This window comes from Oryctolagus cuniculus, chromosome 18 (assembly GCF_964237555.1).
Source record: "Oryctolagus cuniculus chromosome 18, mOryCun1.1, whole genome shotgun sequence".
NCBI classification, from domain to species: Eukaryota; Metazoa; Chordata; class Mammalia; order Lagomorpha; family Leporidae; genus Oryctolagus; species Oryctolagus cuniculus.
This window is the reverse complement of record NC_091449.1, coordinates 60113691-60127663: the sequence shown is the minus strand read 5'-3', so window position 1 is coordinate 60127663 and position 13973 is coordinate 60113691. Positions and strand designations below refer to the sequence as shown.

Here is a 13973-nt window from a genome sequence, read left to right as displayed (position 1 = left end):
TTTATAATGAACAAATGTTTATTATATGCCAGATACTCTTTCTTAAATGTATTAGACAAATATCGTTAACACACTGGGAGTTAAAATTTGCAGCACTATAAACGCACCTTTCCACTTTTCAAAGACTTTTGCTCTCTCAGATAACAGAGGCAAATGGAAAAAAGGTTTTTTTCCACTTTCATATCAGGAAAAATACACCTGTAAAATTCCAGCGGCTGACATTATGGTTGTGTAAGCGCACACAAACAAACCGCTTGGCCAGGCGTCTGGATGCTGGTCTCATAAATCATAGCTTGCTGATAGTCTGTTTATGAAGGAGGTACTTTTTGCAGGTTGGTATTAGGTCACTGAGGCCAAATCCAAACTCAAAGGTGGGTTTCTTTTCCAAAATAATTAAGGCAGCCAACATGGCGAGTTTTGCAGTTATTCCCTTGATGATGTAAGTCACGCCGTTCTCAGGGTTTGTGTACTCAAAGCAATGAATAGTGAAACAACGACCAGCGTACGTGATGTGGTTCTGGTAGTGGACGCGAGGATGCAGGAAGTAGTCCAGAGGCACTAGGAACACGTCCTTGACTTCACTGGGGTTAGGCTGCGCCTGGAAGTTGTGGTCTATAAAGCCCACGACTGGCGTTATCAGCATACCTTTCTGCAAGCGGAAAACAAAAAATACACAAGTGGAATCTGAATCTTGTCCCTCCTGTGTAAGCTGAGAAGCAAACCAAAGCAGTCAGTTCCCAAGGAGGCAGTCAAAGGGGACAAACTTGTCCAGAAGTGAACTATGCCCTGTGAACTGGGAGTACCGTCTGCCCTACCTGAGGTTACTCTGAGTATGCTATCTACCGTAAACATAAGCTATGGGTACAGTGGTCTGGAATGGCAATTTGGCAGTGTTATAAAATATAATCTCTTGACCTAGGAATTGAACTTGTATATGTGCATTATAAATTCATGCCAGCAAGAAAATATATACTACATGTAAGGCTGAAACATTATTATCTGCTGCCCAAAACTGTAGTTATAACTCTTCAATTGGTGGACATCTAGGTGAGATGAACTCCATTATAGCCACAAAACAGACAACACAGAGCTTAAAAATGTGATACAGTCCTTTCTCTCTCAGAAAGACAAGGATGCATGTGAAATAATATCGAATATTTCCATTTTTAGGAAGATTATGTGTATATATAATTATGTGTCACACATACATTAAATTATATATAAACTGTTTTACATGGTGCATACAGGTTTAGGGGAACTGGAATTAAAAGACAAGTTTATTTCAATGCAAAAACTTTTTGAAATCACTGCATAGTTTCTTCCTAATACATATTTTCCATCAACTTTTTAAAGTCTTCTCAATGTTTACATTATATGGCACGTGTGTTGCAGGGAGGATTTCTATTTATAGCCACAACAACTTACAGATGAATATGGGGCCTGCTAAATCCAAGACTCCTTGTTCTAATGGAAATACTGAGAGCGATGCCTGGGGCTAGCCTAGGTGAAGGAGCTGATCAGAGCTGCACGGCCTTGAATTAGAAAGTGCAAAGAATGGGCAGTTCCTGGGACATCCCAGGGGACAGCAGGAGGGAGAAGCCAGAGGTAGGCACATTGTGAGCCTGGGAGGTGAGGAAGGTTAACCGGGCCTACAGAAAATTCTCAAGAGAAGGGGCACTGATGCATGTTTACGAACAGAGACCACTCAGACCATTAACTGAATTAATGGTGAAATCCAACATTTTCACGGGAGGTGACAAAGGGAACATACACAATTAACCCAGATGCTGTCTCAGCACCGTTGATCTTCACGACGCTGTAGCATCAAGACGAAACCAAATGGAACATATTGGATGATCCAAGCCACTGGTTTCCTAATTGTTAGGCGACATTAAAAAGTTTATACCCACCTCTGATATTAGGTGATGCGGGCACTCCACCTCTGCAGTGTTCTGCCCTCAAATCATGACCCGAGTTTAACCATGAGAAAAATATTAGATGAACCCAGATGGAGGGACTTTCTACCAAATACCTGACCAGTCCGCCTCAGAACTACCAAGGTCAGAGAATAAGGAACGTCTAAGAGCTGTCAGAGACGAGAAGCCCAAGGAGGCAACCCGCTGAGACTCAGGCTAGGAGGAGCTTTTGCACTAACGTAGAACAAGGCAAGTGCCGTGTGCTTCCCCAGTTGTTACAAATACGCCACGGGGATGTAAGGTTCAACCGCTGCAGAAATTGGGTATGGGGCTCACAAGAACCCTCTACTGTCCTTGCAGTTTGTCTGGGCAATCTGTAAAATTACAATGAAAGGTTGACATGAAATGTTCATACTGCTAAAGTAATGCTGTGATCCAAATTCAAATCTTTCTCTTCTCAAGTCAGTGCAATAGGAGATTGTGGTGGTGATTTCTTAGGAAACAAGGTCTGCATGGAACAGGTTGGCAGTGTTTGGGGATTTGGGATATGCTGTTTTGGTGGACACCGTCGGGCAGACCCTGACTCACAGCAATGCAGTTACACAGACATAGTTGTTAAATAGCTTACCTAGTGACCTCAGGCAACTGATGCCCTATGGACACACTGTATTCCATGGTGTGGACAAAAATGAGGATCTTCAGGGCAAAGGTAAAGCACTGGTAGCCTCCGAGGGGATAAAATCTGGTCTACGCACCCTGGAGTGAGTGTTACCCTCCTTGTTGGCCTGACTTCTCAAAGTAAGTGTATACTGGAGAAAAGCTGATGCGAATGAACATTAATGGGATAATCCAGAAGCATCTTCGGGCTCCGTAACACCCACCATGCAACTCAGGGATGGAATTCAGCTTTTTGATTGCCAGGTAGAGGGTAAGGGGGCTTGCCCACAGCCACTTAGCTAACAAGGGGAAAGTACTCTTTGGGGTTCAGTTTGGACACACATGGGATCTTGAGGACTGTGGCCCCACTGGGAGCTCAGGAGAGGCGGCGACAGTCCTTACCTGAAACGGCTGTGGCAGCAGGCAGCAGATGACCTTCACCTGCTGAGGATGCAGCCCCACTTCCTCCTGGGCTTCCCGCAGAGCTGTGGCTATGTCATCCGCGTCTGTAGGTTCCCACCTTCCTCCAGGAAAGCAAACCTCTCCAGGTGACCTTCTTAGCTGGACATTGAACAGAGCAGCAGGGGTGACTGTGACTTGAGAACCCTTCATTCCCTCCACAAATGCTTTCTGAACCTCTGTCTAGTGCCAGAGCCATTCCTCTCCTGATGGTATGAAGTAGTGAACAAAGTTAAGATTTTCTTTCCCTTCTGAAAATTTTCTTTGTTGGGGCCGGCACTGTGGCGCAGTGGGTTAATGCCCTGGCCTGAAGTGCCGACATCCTATATGGGCGCCGGAACTAGTCCTGGCTGCTCCATTTCCTGTCCATCCTTCTGCTGTGGCCTGGGATAGCAGTAGAAGATGGCCCAAGTCCTTGGGCCCCTGCACCCACATGGAAGACCTGGAAGAAGCTCCTGGCTCCTGGCTTCGGATTGGCACAGCTCTGGCCTTTGCAGTCAATTGGGGAGTGAGCCATCAGATGGAAGCTCGCTCGCTCGCTCGCTCTCTCTCTCTCTCTCTGCCTCTCCTCTCTCTGTATAACTCTTTCAAGTAAAATAAATAAATATTTTTTAAAAAGTTTTCTTTGTAAAACAATACACTTTGAGAATTTCCTTCACTGCTAATTTTTCTCTACTTGAGCCTAAAAGGTATCACATCCATGCAGACACATTGACCCTGGTTGGGGCAAGAGCAGAAACAAAGACTAACATAAAGGACAAATCTCCTAACAGATCATTTTCTTGGGTCCTCACCAAGTGCCTACTGTTTTCTGGGCTTGCTGTTCATGAGCATTTTTTTTCATTAAATCCTCAGAACAGTTCTATAAGCTGCTCTTTTTTAAATGAAGTTAAATTCATATAATATTAACAATGTTAACAATGCACTGACATTGAATACATTGACAGTGTCATACAACCACCACTACCATCCATTTCGGGAGTATTTTCATCACCCCAGAAGGAAACCCCTCGTATTCACCAGCTGATACCCATTCTCTCTGCACTGCCCCTTTCTATCTCTGTGGATTGACAGTCTGCAAAATTTCATATAGATGTGACCTTTTGAGCCTGACTTCTTTGACCTGGCTCATTTCTGAGGCTGACCCATGTTGTATCACATATCAGCACTGCATTCTTCCCAGGGCTGATGAGCATCCCATGATGGAGATGAGTATACATGACCACGTGTCTATCCGTCCATTCATGCGTGGACACATGCGCTACTCTCCGACTTCTCTTATTTCCACTTTTAGAAAAGGAGAAAATAACCTGACCGAGTTCATACAAGGAGCTGGGAAATAAACGAGGGCTTAACTCTGGAGCCTGCGTTCTTAATCAGCACACCATGTATTTAGTGTTTACCGAAGCACAGACACCGTCTGTGGTCATTGGAGCCATCAGTGCTCCTCAGCCCAATGTCCACATACCTTTACACACTTACCTGAAGGAACGGGAGTTTCTCCTATCCCTGCCGCTGCCCCCTTTCACCTAATCCTTGGTTCCACAATTTCTGACTTAAGAACCAACTCTGTTTCCATTTGTGGCATCTTAAAGATTTCCCCCATTCCTGTCTCTGTCTCTAAGATGACTTATCAGGGAGGGCGTTTGGTGCAACCTGTAAGTCTCTGCGTGGGATGCCTGCATCCTACATCAGGATGCCAGGGTTCAAGTCCCAGCTCTGCTTTTTTTTTTTTTTTTTAAGATTTATATTTTTTTATTTATTCGAAAGAGTTACAGAAAGAGGTAGAGACAGAGAGAGAGAGAGGTCTTCCATCTGCTCATTCACTCCCCAACTGGCCCCCAACAGCTGGAGCTGAGCCAATCTAAAGTCAGGAGCTGGTAGATTGTTCTGGGTCTCCCACACTGACAGAGGGGCCCAAGGACTTGGGCCATCTTCTACTGCTTTCCCAGGCCATAGCAGAAAGCTGGATAAGAAGAGGAGCAGCCAGGACTAGAACCAGCATCCATATGGGATGCCGGTGCTTCAGGCCAGGGCTTTAACCTTGTACCTCCCGCCTCAGCCTTGCTTCTGATCCAGCTTCCTGCTAATACGCACCCTGGGAAGCAGCAGATGATAGCTCAAGTTCTTGTGTCCCTGTCACCCATGTGAGAGGCCCACATTCAGTTCCAGGCTCCTAGCTTTAACTTGGCCCAGCCCTGGCTGTTGTGGTCATTTTGGTAGTGAATCAGTGGATGCAAGTTCACTCACTTTCTGTGTCTCTCTACCTCTCTAAAATAAAAATACATAAAAACTTTAAACAAATAATAAATAAAATAACTTCTCTCTTATCTTGAGCAAGGGAGGGAGACAAAACATCTCCACATTTCTCTTTTGCAGGAGCAAACTCCTCAGCAAACTGACCCCAACAATTCCTTTTCTCCCTCTCCCAGTAAGTGTCCACTCTCTCCTCTCTACTGTACTGTGCGGGACACCAGATGCTCTTCTCACCTGTGTGCAGTGTGCAGATGTGCCCCTCCCAGGGCAACAGAGGTGTTTACATCAGCTACGGCTGGAGCACATGCAGGGCCTGGCCCGACTTCCGGATTTCATAATGAGAACTCGAAAGGTCAATTCTTGATGTTCAGATGCTAAATCAAGAGGTCATGGTGGCGTTTTTCGCCCTTGGGCTGACTGACAGGTTTAAGGACAAACTAAATGCCTGCTATGGTCTGAATGTTTGTGTCTCCCCCCAAATTCATATGTTGGCACCCGTACTCCCAAGGCGATGATACCATGGGCGCAGATCCCTTATCAGTGAGACCAGTGCTGTTAGGAAAGAGGCCCTGTGTCCCCTCTTGCCCTGTGAGGACACAGAGAGAAGATAGACACCTAGGAAACACGAAGCAGGCCTTCGGGAGACACTGGATCTCTGGTGCCTTGAACCTGGACTTGAAGCCTCAGAACTGGGAGAAACAAACTCCTGTTGTTTAGCAGCCACCAGCCTAAGGTGTTTGGCTGGAGCAGCTGGAAAAGACAGGGACGATGCTGTTACAAACATCTTGGAGTTCTATGGTGTAAAAGCCTGCTTTTAAAAACACAGTTGTTTTCAAGTTCCTCTCTGCTGATCCATTTGGAGCACTGCAGGCACTGGATCAGGAGATGGATCCTCCTCCCCATCAAGTATAGTTTGGGAGGAGGGGGGGGACATGGGGCTGCTGTCTGGAAGCCCTCCAGCCACGTGACGCCTAAGAAATGGACCTAACGGCCATGGCCTCTGAGAAGGCATTGCCTGTTGCCCTGTTCCTGTGCAAGGCAGGCAGTGACAGGCACCCACACGGAGTCATCTGGCTTGGAGAAACCTAACCTTATGAAATTCTTCTTGGAAGCCAAACAGAGTTGTGCAGACTAATTTTCTGCAGCTTCAGTCTAGGTTTTGTTCTTGAATTTTCTCTGGCCTTCGAGCTCCAAGAGCAGGGGACAATGGGAAGGAGGAAGAAGAAGAGGATGGAGGGGCAAAGGATGGGCTAAGAAGAAGCACAGCAGCTGACGCCTGCAAGTGTGAAGCGGCCGTGAGGGTCTGCAGGGCTGGGCCCTGGAGTGGGTGGGGCAGAGGGCTTTGCTGACTTCGCTGGGCACCAGCATTCCATAGCTACAAAGGGGGTCCCGTATCTAAGGTGGCCACCGACAAGGAGGAAACGAAACCGTAGGTGGCAGTCAACGCCCCTGGGTGCTGGGCAAGCCAGCAGTTGTGCCGACACTTCACAGCCCTCTAATTCTCACAACACTGCACGTCAGGCAACTTTCAGTCTCAGTGTAGGAATGAAAACACAGGCCTGGGCCACGACAGACTTAGCTACCGGCTGCGGAGCTGGAGGGAGATCCTGACTTAAGCTAGGGAGCCTGAAGGTGCCTGTGAGCTTGGGGTGACTCCAGGCAGGGCGGAGCTTCTGGAATGCCCCAGCGGGGATTTCTGAGCCCCACAGCCAAGGCTTACAGTCAGATTTAAGTAGGCTAACACACTTTTACTACAAATGTGACGGTTACTTGTCAGAGGAGAGGGGTTGCCAGAGTGAGTTTCCAGCGTTCTCTTCCTTAGCTGCTTGGTGTAGAAATAAGAAGCAGAGCAACAATATGCAACAAAGCAGAAACTTTTATTTGGCAAGTGACAGAAACACATCTGGAGCAAGAGGAGAGCAGGCGGAGTGGCCAAAAGGGACCCTTGCTTTCAGCAAGTGCCCAGGGTGTTGAAGGCATTCTGTCCACTGGGTCCTTCTACCGGGGGTGCCCATTGCATGGGGGTTTCACCTTATGTTGATTGGCTTGGGGCTCATGGAGATAGTGGGAGGGTTCTCCTGGAGACAGCCCGATTCCCCTTAGGGCCTCAGCCCCCTCCTCTGCGAGCTCTGGGGGGAAGACTGCAACCAACTTGAAGGTGTGATTTTAAACCGCAGGGTCACAGGAAGCACAAGAAGTTTCTAGTGGGGGAGAGACCAGCTGGTCTGGAAACAAGTTTTCCAGCCACAGCTGGCAGCCTGCCTGTGAAGATCATTCTACCCACATGCAGCAGCCCACAGAACCCCAGCCCCATGGGTCGGCCTCAGTGACAAGGCCCCAGAGTTCATGGTCTGTTGAGTCTCACTCAACAAAGTTTCCCTGGGAGACCACAGACCCACCTGTTGAATGGTTTGGCTTTATCTGGATTATCTTCATTATTGTTTGTGTGGTAATTAGAAAACACATTTGTCCACGACTGTGCTTACTGGCAGAGTCGGGGACAGATATCAGTGTCTTGGTTCCCAGTTAACTGCCTCTCCCTGGAGCCTAGACTTTTATCACTGCCTGTATTTATGTCACTGTTGCCCAGTCTAGACTAAGAAGAATCTATGTATCTACCCCAAGTCCCCCAAACTCCAACTGACACCTCAGTTTTGTTAAGATGTTTTTCATTATTTTGCTTGAAAAGTCACATTAATATGGCCCATTTTCATTTTGTACTTTTCTTTAAAAATTATTTATTTATTTGAAAGCTAGAGTTAGAGAGAGAGAGAGAGAGAGAGTTCTTCCATCTGTTGGTTCATTCCCCAAATGGCCGCAATGACCAGGGTTGGGTTGGGCCGAGCTTCTTCCAGGTCTCCCAGGTGAGTGCAGGGACCCAAGTACTTCAGCCATATTCTGCTGCCTTTTCCGGGCCATGAACAGGGAGCTAGATCAGAAGTGGAGCAGCTGGGACTCAAACTGGTGCCCATATGGGATGCCCGTGACTCAGGCTAAACCTGCTACTCCACAACATTGATCTCCACTTTGTACTTCAAAAGTGTCCCTTCCCCCTGCCACACACACAGCAAGAAGGGTGACTGCACTCAGGGGTGAGTCAGAAGCCCCATACCAGCCCAGTATCTCTCTCAAGGGAAATCATTCATCTTCAAACCTCAGGCTATCAGTCGGCACTAATGACGACAGCTGATACTTAGTGATTCCTTGCCAAGAGCCAGAGTTGTTCTAGTACTACACAGTTTAATTGTGATTTATTTATTGTTACTTATCAGAGAGTGTGCAAGAGAGCATTCTTAACTAGTGATTCAGTCCCCCAACCCCTGCACTGGCCAGGATGAAGCCAGGATCCAAGAGTTCAATCCAGAATTCCCATGTGGGTGGCAGGAAGCTCACTACTTAAGCCATCACCACTGTTTGCAGGGTAACCATTAGCAGAAGCTGGCATCGGGAGTGAAGCCAGGACCCAGGCACCCCAGTGTGGGATGTGGACATCCCAGGGAGCAACTTAAACCCTGAAACAAAAGCTCAACCCAAGGAGCCTTTACATTTGTTACCCTGTAAAATCTGCAGCGGGGTTCCATGATGCAGGTGCTCACTCACAGAGAGGGTACGTAGCTAACACAACATCACACAGCTGGCAAGGAGACAGCCTGCATTCAACACGGGCCTACGCTGTTCAAGTCTGTGCTCCAGTATCTTCACTTTAGACCTCCAGTGGGATTAGTCTCCGACACTGGATCTCAGGAGGCAATTTCATCCTTCTTCCCCAAGCCCAATCCCAGAAGGGATAGCACACAAGATCCGGAGACACGTGTGTTGTCACAAAGGCACGCGTGTGCTATGGACATCGGGCAGGTAGAGCCAGGATGTTGCTACACATCCCACTGCGCACAGGACAGCTCTCCATATCGAAGAATTAGACATCCCCAAATGCCATCAGCATCAAGGTTAAGTAGCCCTGGTCTCAAAATATTTTAAATTGCTAGCTAAATTCCTTAGTTTTCTTTCCAAAAATCTATCTCTGAAGAATGCCACATCATCCTATGGCTTCTTGTACTCCTTCAACATTGCTGTTTGGAAAGTCTAAAATGTGTCCTCAAAAGGTGTCCAAGTGACAATATTTCAGGAGTTCCAAAAATCCTGAGATCATGGCAGGAGTCTTTCTGTCCACTTACCTTCTCTGACCGGAGGGTGAACAACAGGTGGAGTTTTCCTTCTTTATACAACAGTGGTAAAAGGACAGCACTCTTGTCAGCTGATAAGCATGCATATCTGGCCCCAACATCATACTTTTTCAAGCGAGCCTTAGCAGCCTCTATCAAACTGTTTCTAAAATGGAAACAAACCAAATATTTTAGTAACCAGAATGATGGTAAAAAATAAAACCCTGTCCCACCCTTACTTCTGCTCTGTTGAATATCTCAGGGTTTACCATCTCTGAATCTCAGTGTAGTTTTCAATAACATGGAAGAAATGGCAGTACCTAACTGGCATGGCTATTGGCAAGATTAAATGAGGCAAAAAATTACTGAGCACACAATTTAGTCCCTGAGTTCACTTAGAATTCTCAAATTTAAATTCAAAGTATGATAAAATGCTTTTTTCAATAATGCAATAGTTGAACTTTTCAATCCATTAGTTATATTCAGACAAGATGGGTTTGCTGAAGTCATATTGAGGTTAGACCACTTTCACTCATGGCCCTTACCTCATGTTATCAAACCCTCATTGGAGCCGGCACTGTGGTGTAGCTGATTAAGCCGTCACCTGCGATGCCAGCATCCCATATGGATGTTGGTTGGAGACCCAGCTGCTCCACTTCTGATCCAGCTCCCTGCTATTGTGCCCGGGTGTGGGGAGCAACTGGGAGCAACTCGGACTAGACTAAGTTACTGGAATTAAGACTTATTCTATGCATCTGCTCTCCCACAGTATAGCGCTGGGAGAGGAGGAAACAGCTTCTACACAGCTGCCTCCAGTTCAACCAAGAAACAGCAGGACCTGCTCCTGATTGCAGGAGAGCAGCGTACTCGGCGTGTGGGTAGCAGAGTTGGGATTGGTGGAAGAGGACTATAAAGGAGGAGAGAGACAACATGCACAGGGAACATCTAAGGGGAACATCTATCTGAAGGAACACCTGTGCAGCCCCCGAGAGAGCCGGCCGGCGGTGTGCCCCGCTCCCCTGCGGAAGTGGGAAAAGTGGCAGGGGGCCCACCCCTCCACGGAGGTGGAGGGACGGTAGCCAACCCGGGAAGAACCAGCAGCAAACCTGGGGAGGGCCGAGCAGACGAAAGAACAACGCAGGGTCCTGTGTCGTTCCTCCATGAAGACGGGGAGCAACATAATGGTGCCGTGACTCGGATAGGAAGCCTAGGCAGGGTTTAGTGTCGTTCCTCCACGAAGAGGGGGAGAGACACCCGGGAAAGCAGTGGCAGATGGCTCAAGTACTTGGGCTCCTGCATCCACATGGGGGACCCAGAAGAAGCTACTGGCTCCTGGCTTTGGCCTGGCCCAGACCTGGCCATTGCAGCCATTTGAGGAGTGAACCAATGAATGGAAAATAATCTCTCTTACTTTCAAATAAATTTAAAAATAAAACCTTCATGTCTTTACTGCCCTAGAACCATGGTTTTCAAATTTTAGTGGCAACAGAATCACTCAGGGGACTGCTTACAACACACACTGCTGGGCTCATGCCTTGTGACTCTCACTTTGAGGTAGAGCTTGAGAATTTGTATTTGAATCAAACTCCTAAGCTATGGTGTTGCTGAGTGAAGCAGTGTTGTGAGGATCCAGTGTTGTTGCCTGGATATGCAAGTATCTTGATTCATAACTACAAATCATGCCTTTTCGTGTTGCTTTGTATCCGTACACTTGTAACAGGTGCACGTTTTGTTGCTGGGTTGCATGGTGCCCACCTCATCCCCTCAACCTTGCATCTACCTAGAACCTCTGAATGTGGATTTTATTCAGAAATGGGATCATTGCAAATGAAACTAGTTAAATATCTTGAGATGAAATGCCCTGGATTTTAGGTGTGTCCTAAATCTAACGAATGGTGTCCTTCTAAGAAGACACAGAGAGGGGCCAGGGTTGTGGCTCAGCAGGTGAAGCCACTGCTTGTGACATGGCACCCACATCAGAGTGCTAGTTCAAGGGCCAGCTGCTCCACTTCTGCCTGGCCCAGCCCTGGCCACTGCAACCATTTAAGAAGAGAATCATTAAATGGAAGAGCACTGACTCTCCCTGTCTGTCACTCTGCTTTACAAATAAATAAATCTTAAAAAAAAAAAAAAAAAAAAAAAAAAAAAAGACACAGAAGAAAGAAGGCCCTGGAAGACAGAGGCAGAGACTGAAGTGATGCTGCCGCAAGCCAAGGGAAGCCAGAGCCATCAGAAGGTGGAAGAGGCAAGGGGCCCTAGAGTGGCCTGAGGAGGTGCCGCCCTACAGACACCTCCATTTCTGAATCGGTCCTGCGGAATGAAGCACAGGAGTGTCCTGCTCTAAGCCGCCCAGCTGCGGGACCCTGTTACAGCAGCCCTAGGAAATGGCCAGTTTGGTTCGAATGCTTCTAAGGAAAGGCAGGGTTGCACAGGGAGCAATGGCAGACATTCAGGTGAGCCACGGTGCGCTCAGCAGTGTAGCCAAGTGGCCTCTGCGAGCCCCTGCGCGGGCCTCCCCTGGATGTGCGGGAGGCCATCTGTGGAGAGAAGGTGCTGTTCATACCCCGCGCACGGTAACTACCCTCATTAAAGCCCCAGCACTAGATAAGCAGTGTCTGTGCCCAGGTTTGCTGTCTGCTCTTCCAGGCGGCACGGTGCTCCTGAAACGCAGCTGAGTAACAGCAGTGGAGTTCACGGATGACCAAGCGGCCTGAAAAGTCACCAAGTTCTGGCTCCAGGGGCTTCAGATGGCACCGATGGGCACAGCCCACGCCCAGGAAGGCAATGGGAGTCCCGCGTGTGTACTTGTTACTGCACAACACCCCAACCTGGGTGGAGGCCTTTCTGTAGGACCCCCAAACTGGGCCCACTCGCGACGAGCAGAAGCCAGTCACTGACGGGAGCGTGAGCGAGGTGGAAGAAGGCAGGGACTGGTTGCACAGCGCAGGCCCGCTACTGCTTAGCCCCCAGGCTCCTGGAGGAGCTAAGGTGCACGGTTAGCTTGTGTCTAGGATCCTGGTTGGTCAGTGATGCCGTGCCCTTCAGGGAATTTATGGTGGCCGGGGGTCTCCAGTTGGCCTGGGGGTTACGTGAAGGTGGCAGTGACCTTCTGCCCAGACCTGGAATACTCCACAACAATCAGTGCAGGCCGATGCTGGCCATCTTATCAGAAGCAAGGCTCCTTCATCCAGTGGTCAGAACCTTGGAACCCAGCTGGGTCACGCCCTCTGGTCAGTGAATTCCTTCCCATCAAGGGCAGGTGAAGAGAGATAAGAGGCTGGGTCCTGCTTTCACATTATGGGGGTTCGGGTTCAGGCTGAGCTACCACGCCGGCCTCTAGGGAGAAGCCCAGAGCCGCAGGGCAAGGCTGTAAAAACCTGTTCCTTCAGTCCGGGGCTGGCCCGTGGCAAGATCACCAAGAACACCAACTACGCCAGAGTGACGTCACCGAGACCCCCCAGATCACGACCGGAAGCCGCCCCCCCCGGGGGGGCTGATCTCAGGGCTGCCGGGTGCGGGGGCTGGACCGCCTTCAGGGGGTCTCAGGGCCCGCAGTGGAGACGCGGTTTGCGTCAAGAGCGAAACAGCCAGGAAGGGGCCAAACCCGCGCGTGTGTGAACCCTGTCAGCTGAAGCCGGCTCTGTGGCTGGCGGGGTACACTGCGGGCAGCTGGAGCCAGGGCCCGAGTCCTGCCGGCGGGTGGACTGGCGGGGGCCGCAATATCGGTCACAGACAAAGACCTCGACGGCCCCCGCCAAGGTCAAGGCCGGGAAGGCTTTACCTGTCAAGTTCCTGAGGAACACAGAGTCGCGACATAGTCCGGGGAATGTTTGTTTCCGGTCGGAGACTCCTCGAGGGCGCTCCCCGGACGGGCATGCGCAGAGCAGCACTGGACCTGGGGGCGGGGCTGCTGAGAGGTAGGGAAAGGGGCGGGGTTGAGCGGTGGGCGGGGCCTTAGAGCTGAGGCGAGGGATGGGATGGGGCGCGGCTAGACATTGCGCAGGGGGCGGGACGGAGGCGGGGCCTGAACCAGGGGGCGGGGCAGGGCGGGGCTGGCCCGGGGAAGCCCGGCTTGTGAGACGCAGGTGGCGCTGACCAGAGCGCCGCGGTTCTCTGGGTGTGGCGCTGCGGGCATGGCCTCAGCCTCACTCCGGGCCCTACCGCTGGAAGCCGGGCCGTGTGGGCTGTGAAGATGCCCAGGGTCTGTGAGCCGCTGCCGCAGGGGCCGAGCGGGGCGTGAGGCCGGGAGAGCCAGGAAGACCCCACTCCGGGCAGGAGAAGTCAGAGAGCCAGGGAACAGGGCGAGCTGAGGTTGGGCAGGCCCGGGGGACGCAGCGTCTGGGGCCCGGAGCAGTGTTAACCGCCCACGGAGATGTTTTCTCTGAAAAGTCTTGCAAAACCAAAAGAGGGAAGTGAGTGTAATAATGTGCAATATGTCATCGTGTCGCTTGGCTCATTTCCATCCTAACACCAATGCAGAGAAAAGAGAATTTTTTAAAAGATTTATTTATGTGTTTGAAAG

At 49.6% G+C, this 13973-nt stretch overlaps 1 protein-coding gene across 1 annotated transcript; it reads right to left on the bottom strand.

Moving 5' to 3' along the window:
- NUDT7 (nudix hydrolase 7) lies at positions 1-13456 on the bottom strand. Its single transcript, XM_051847030.2, has 4 exons — positions 13233-13456; positions 9464-9617; positions 2976-3134; positions 1-649 (listed from the first exon to the last, which is right to left on the bottom strand). The coding sequence occupies exons 1-4, from the start codon at positions 13325-13327 to the stop codon at positions 287-289; spliced, it is 771 nt and encodes a 256-aa protein (XP_051702990.2). The 5' UTR covers positions 13328-13456; the 3' UTR covers positions 1-286.
- Positions 13457-13973: the final 517 nt, after the last annotated feature.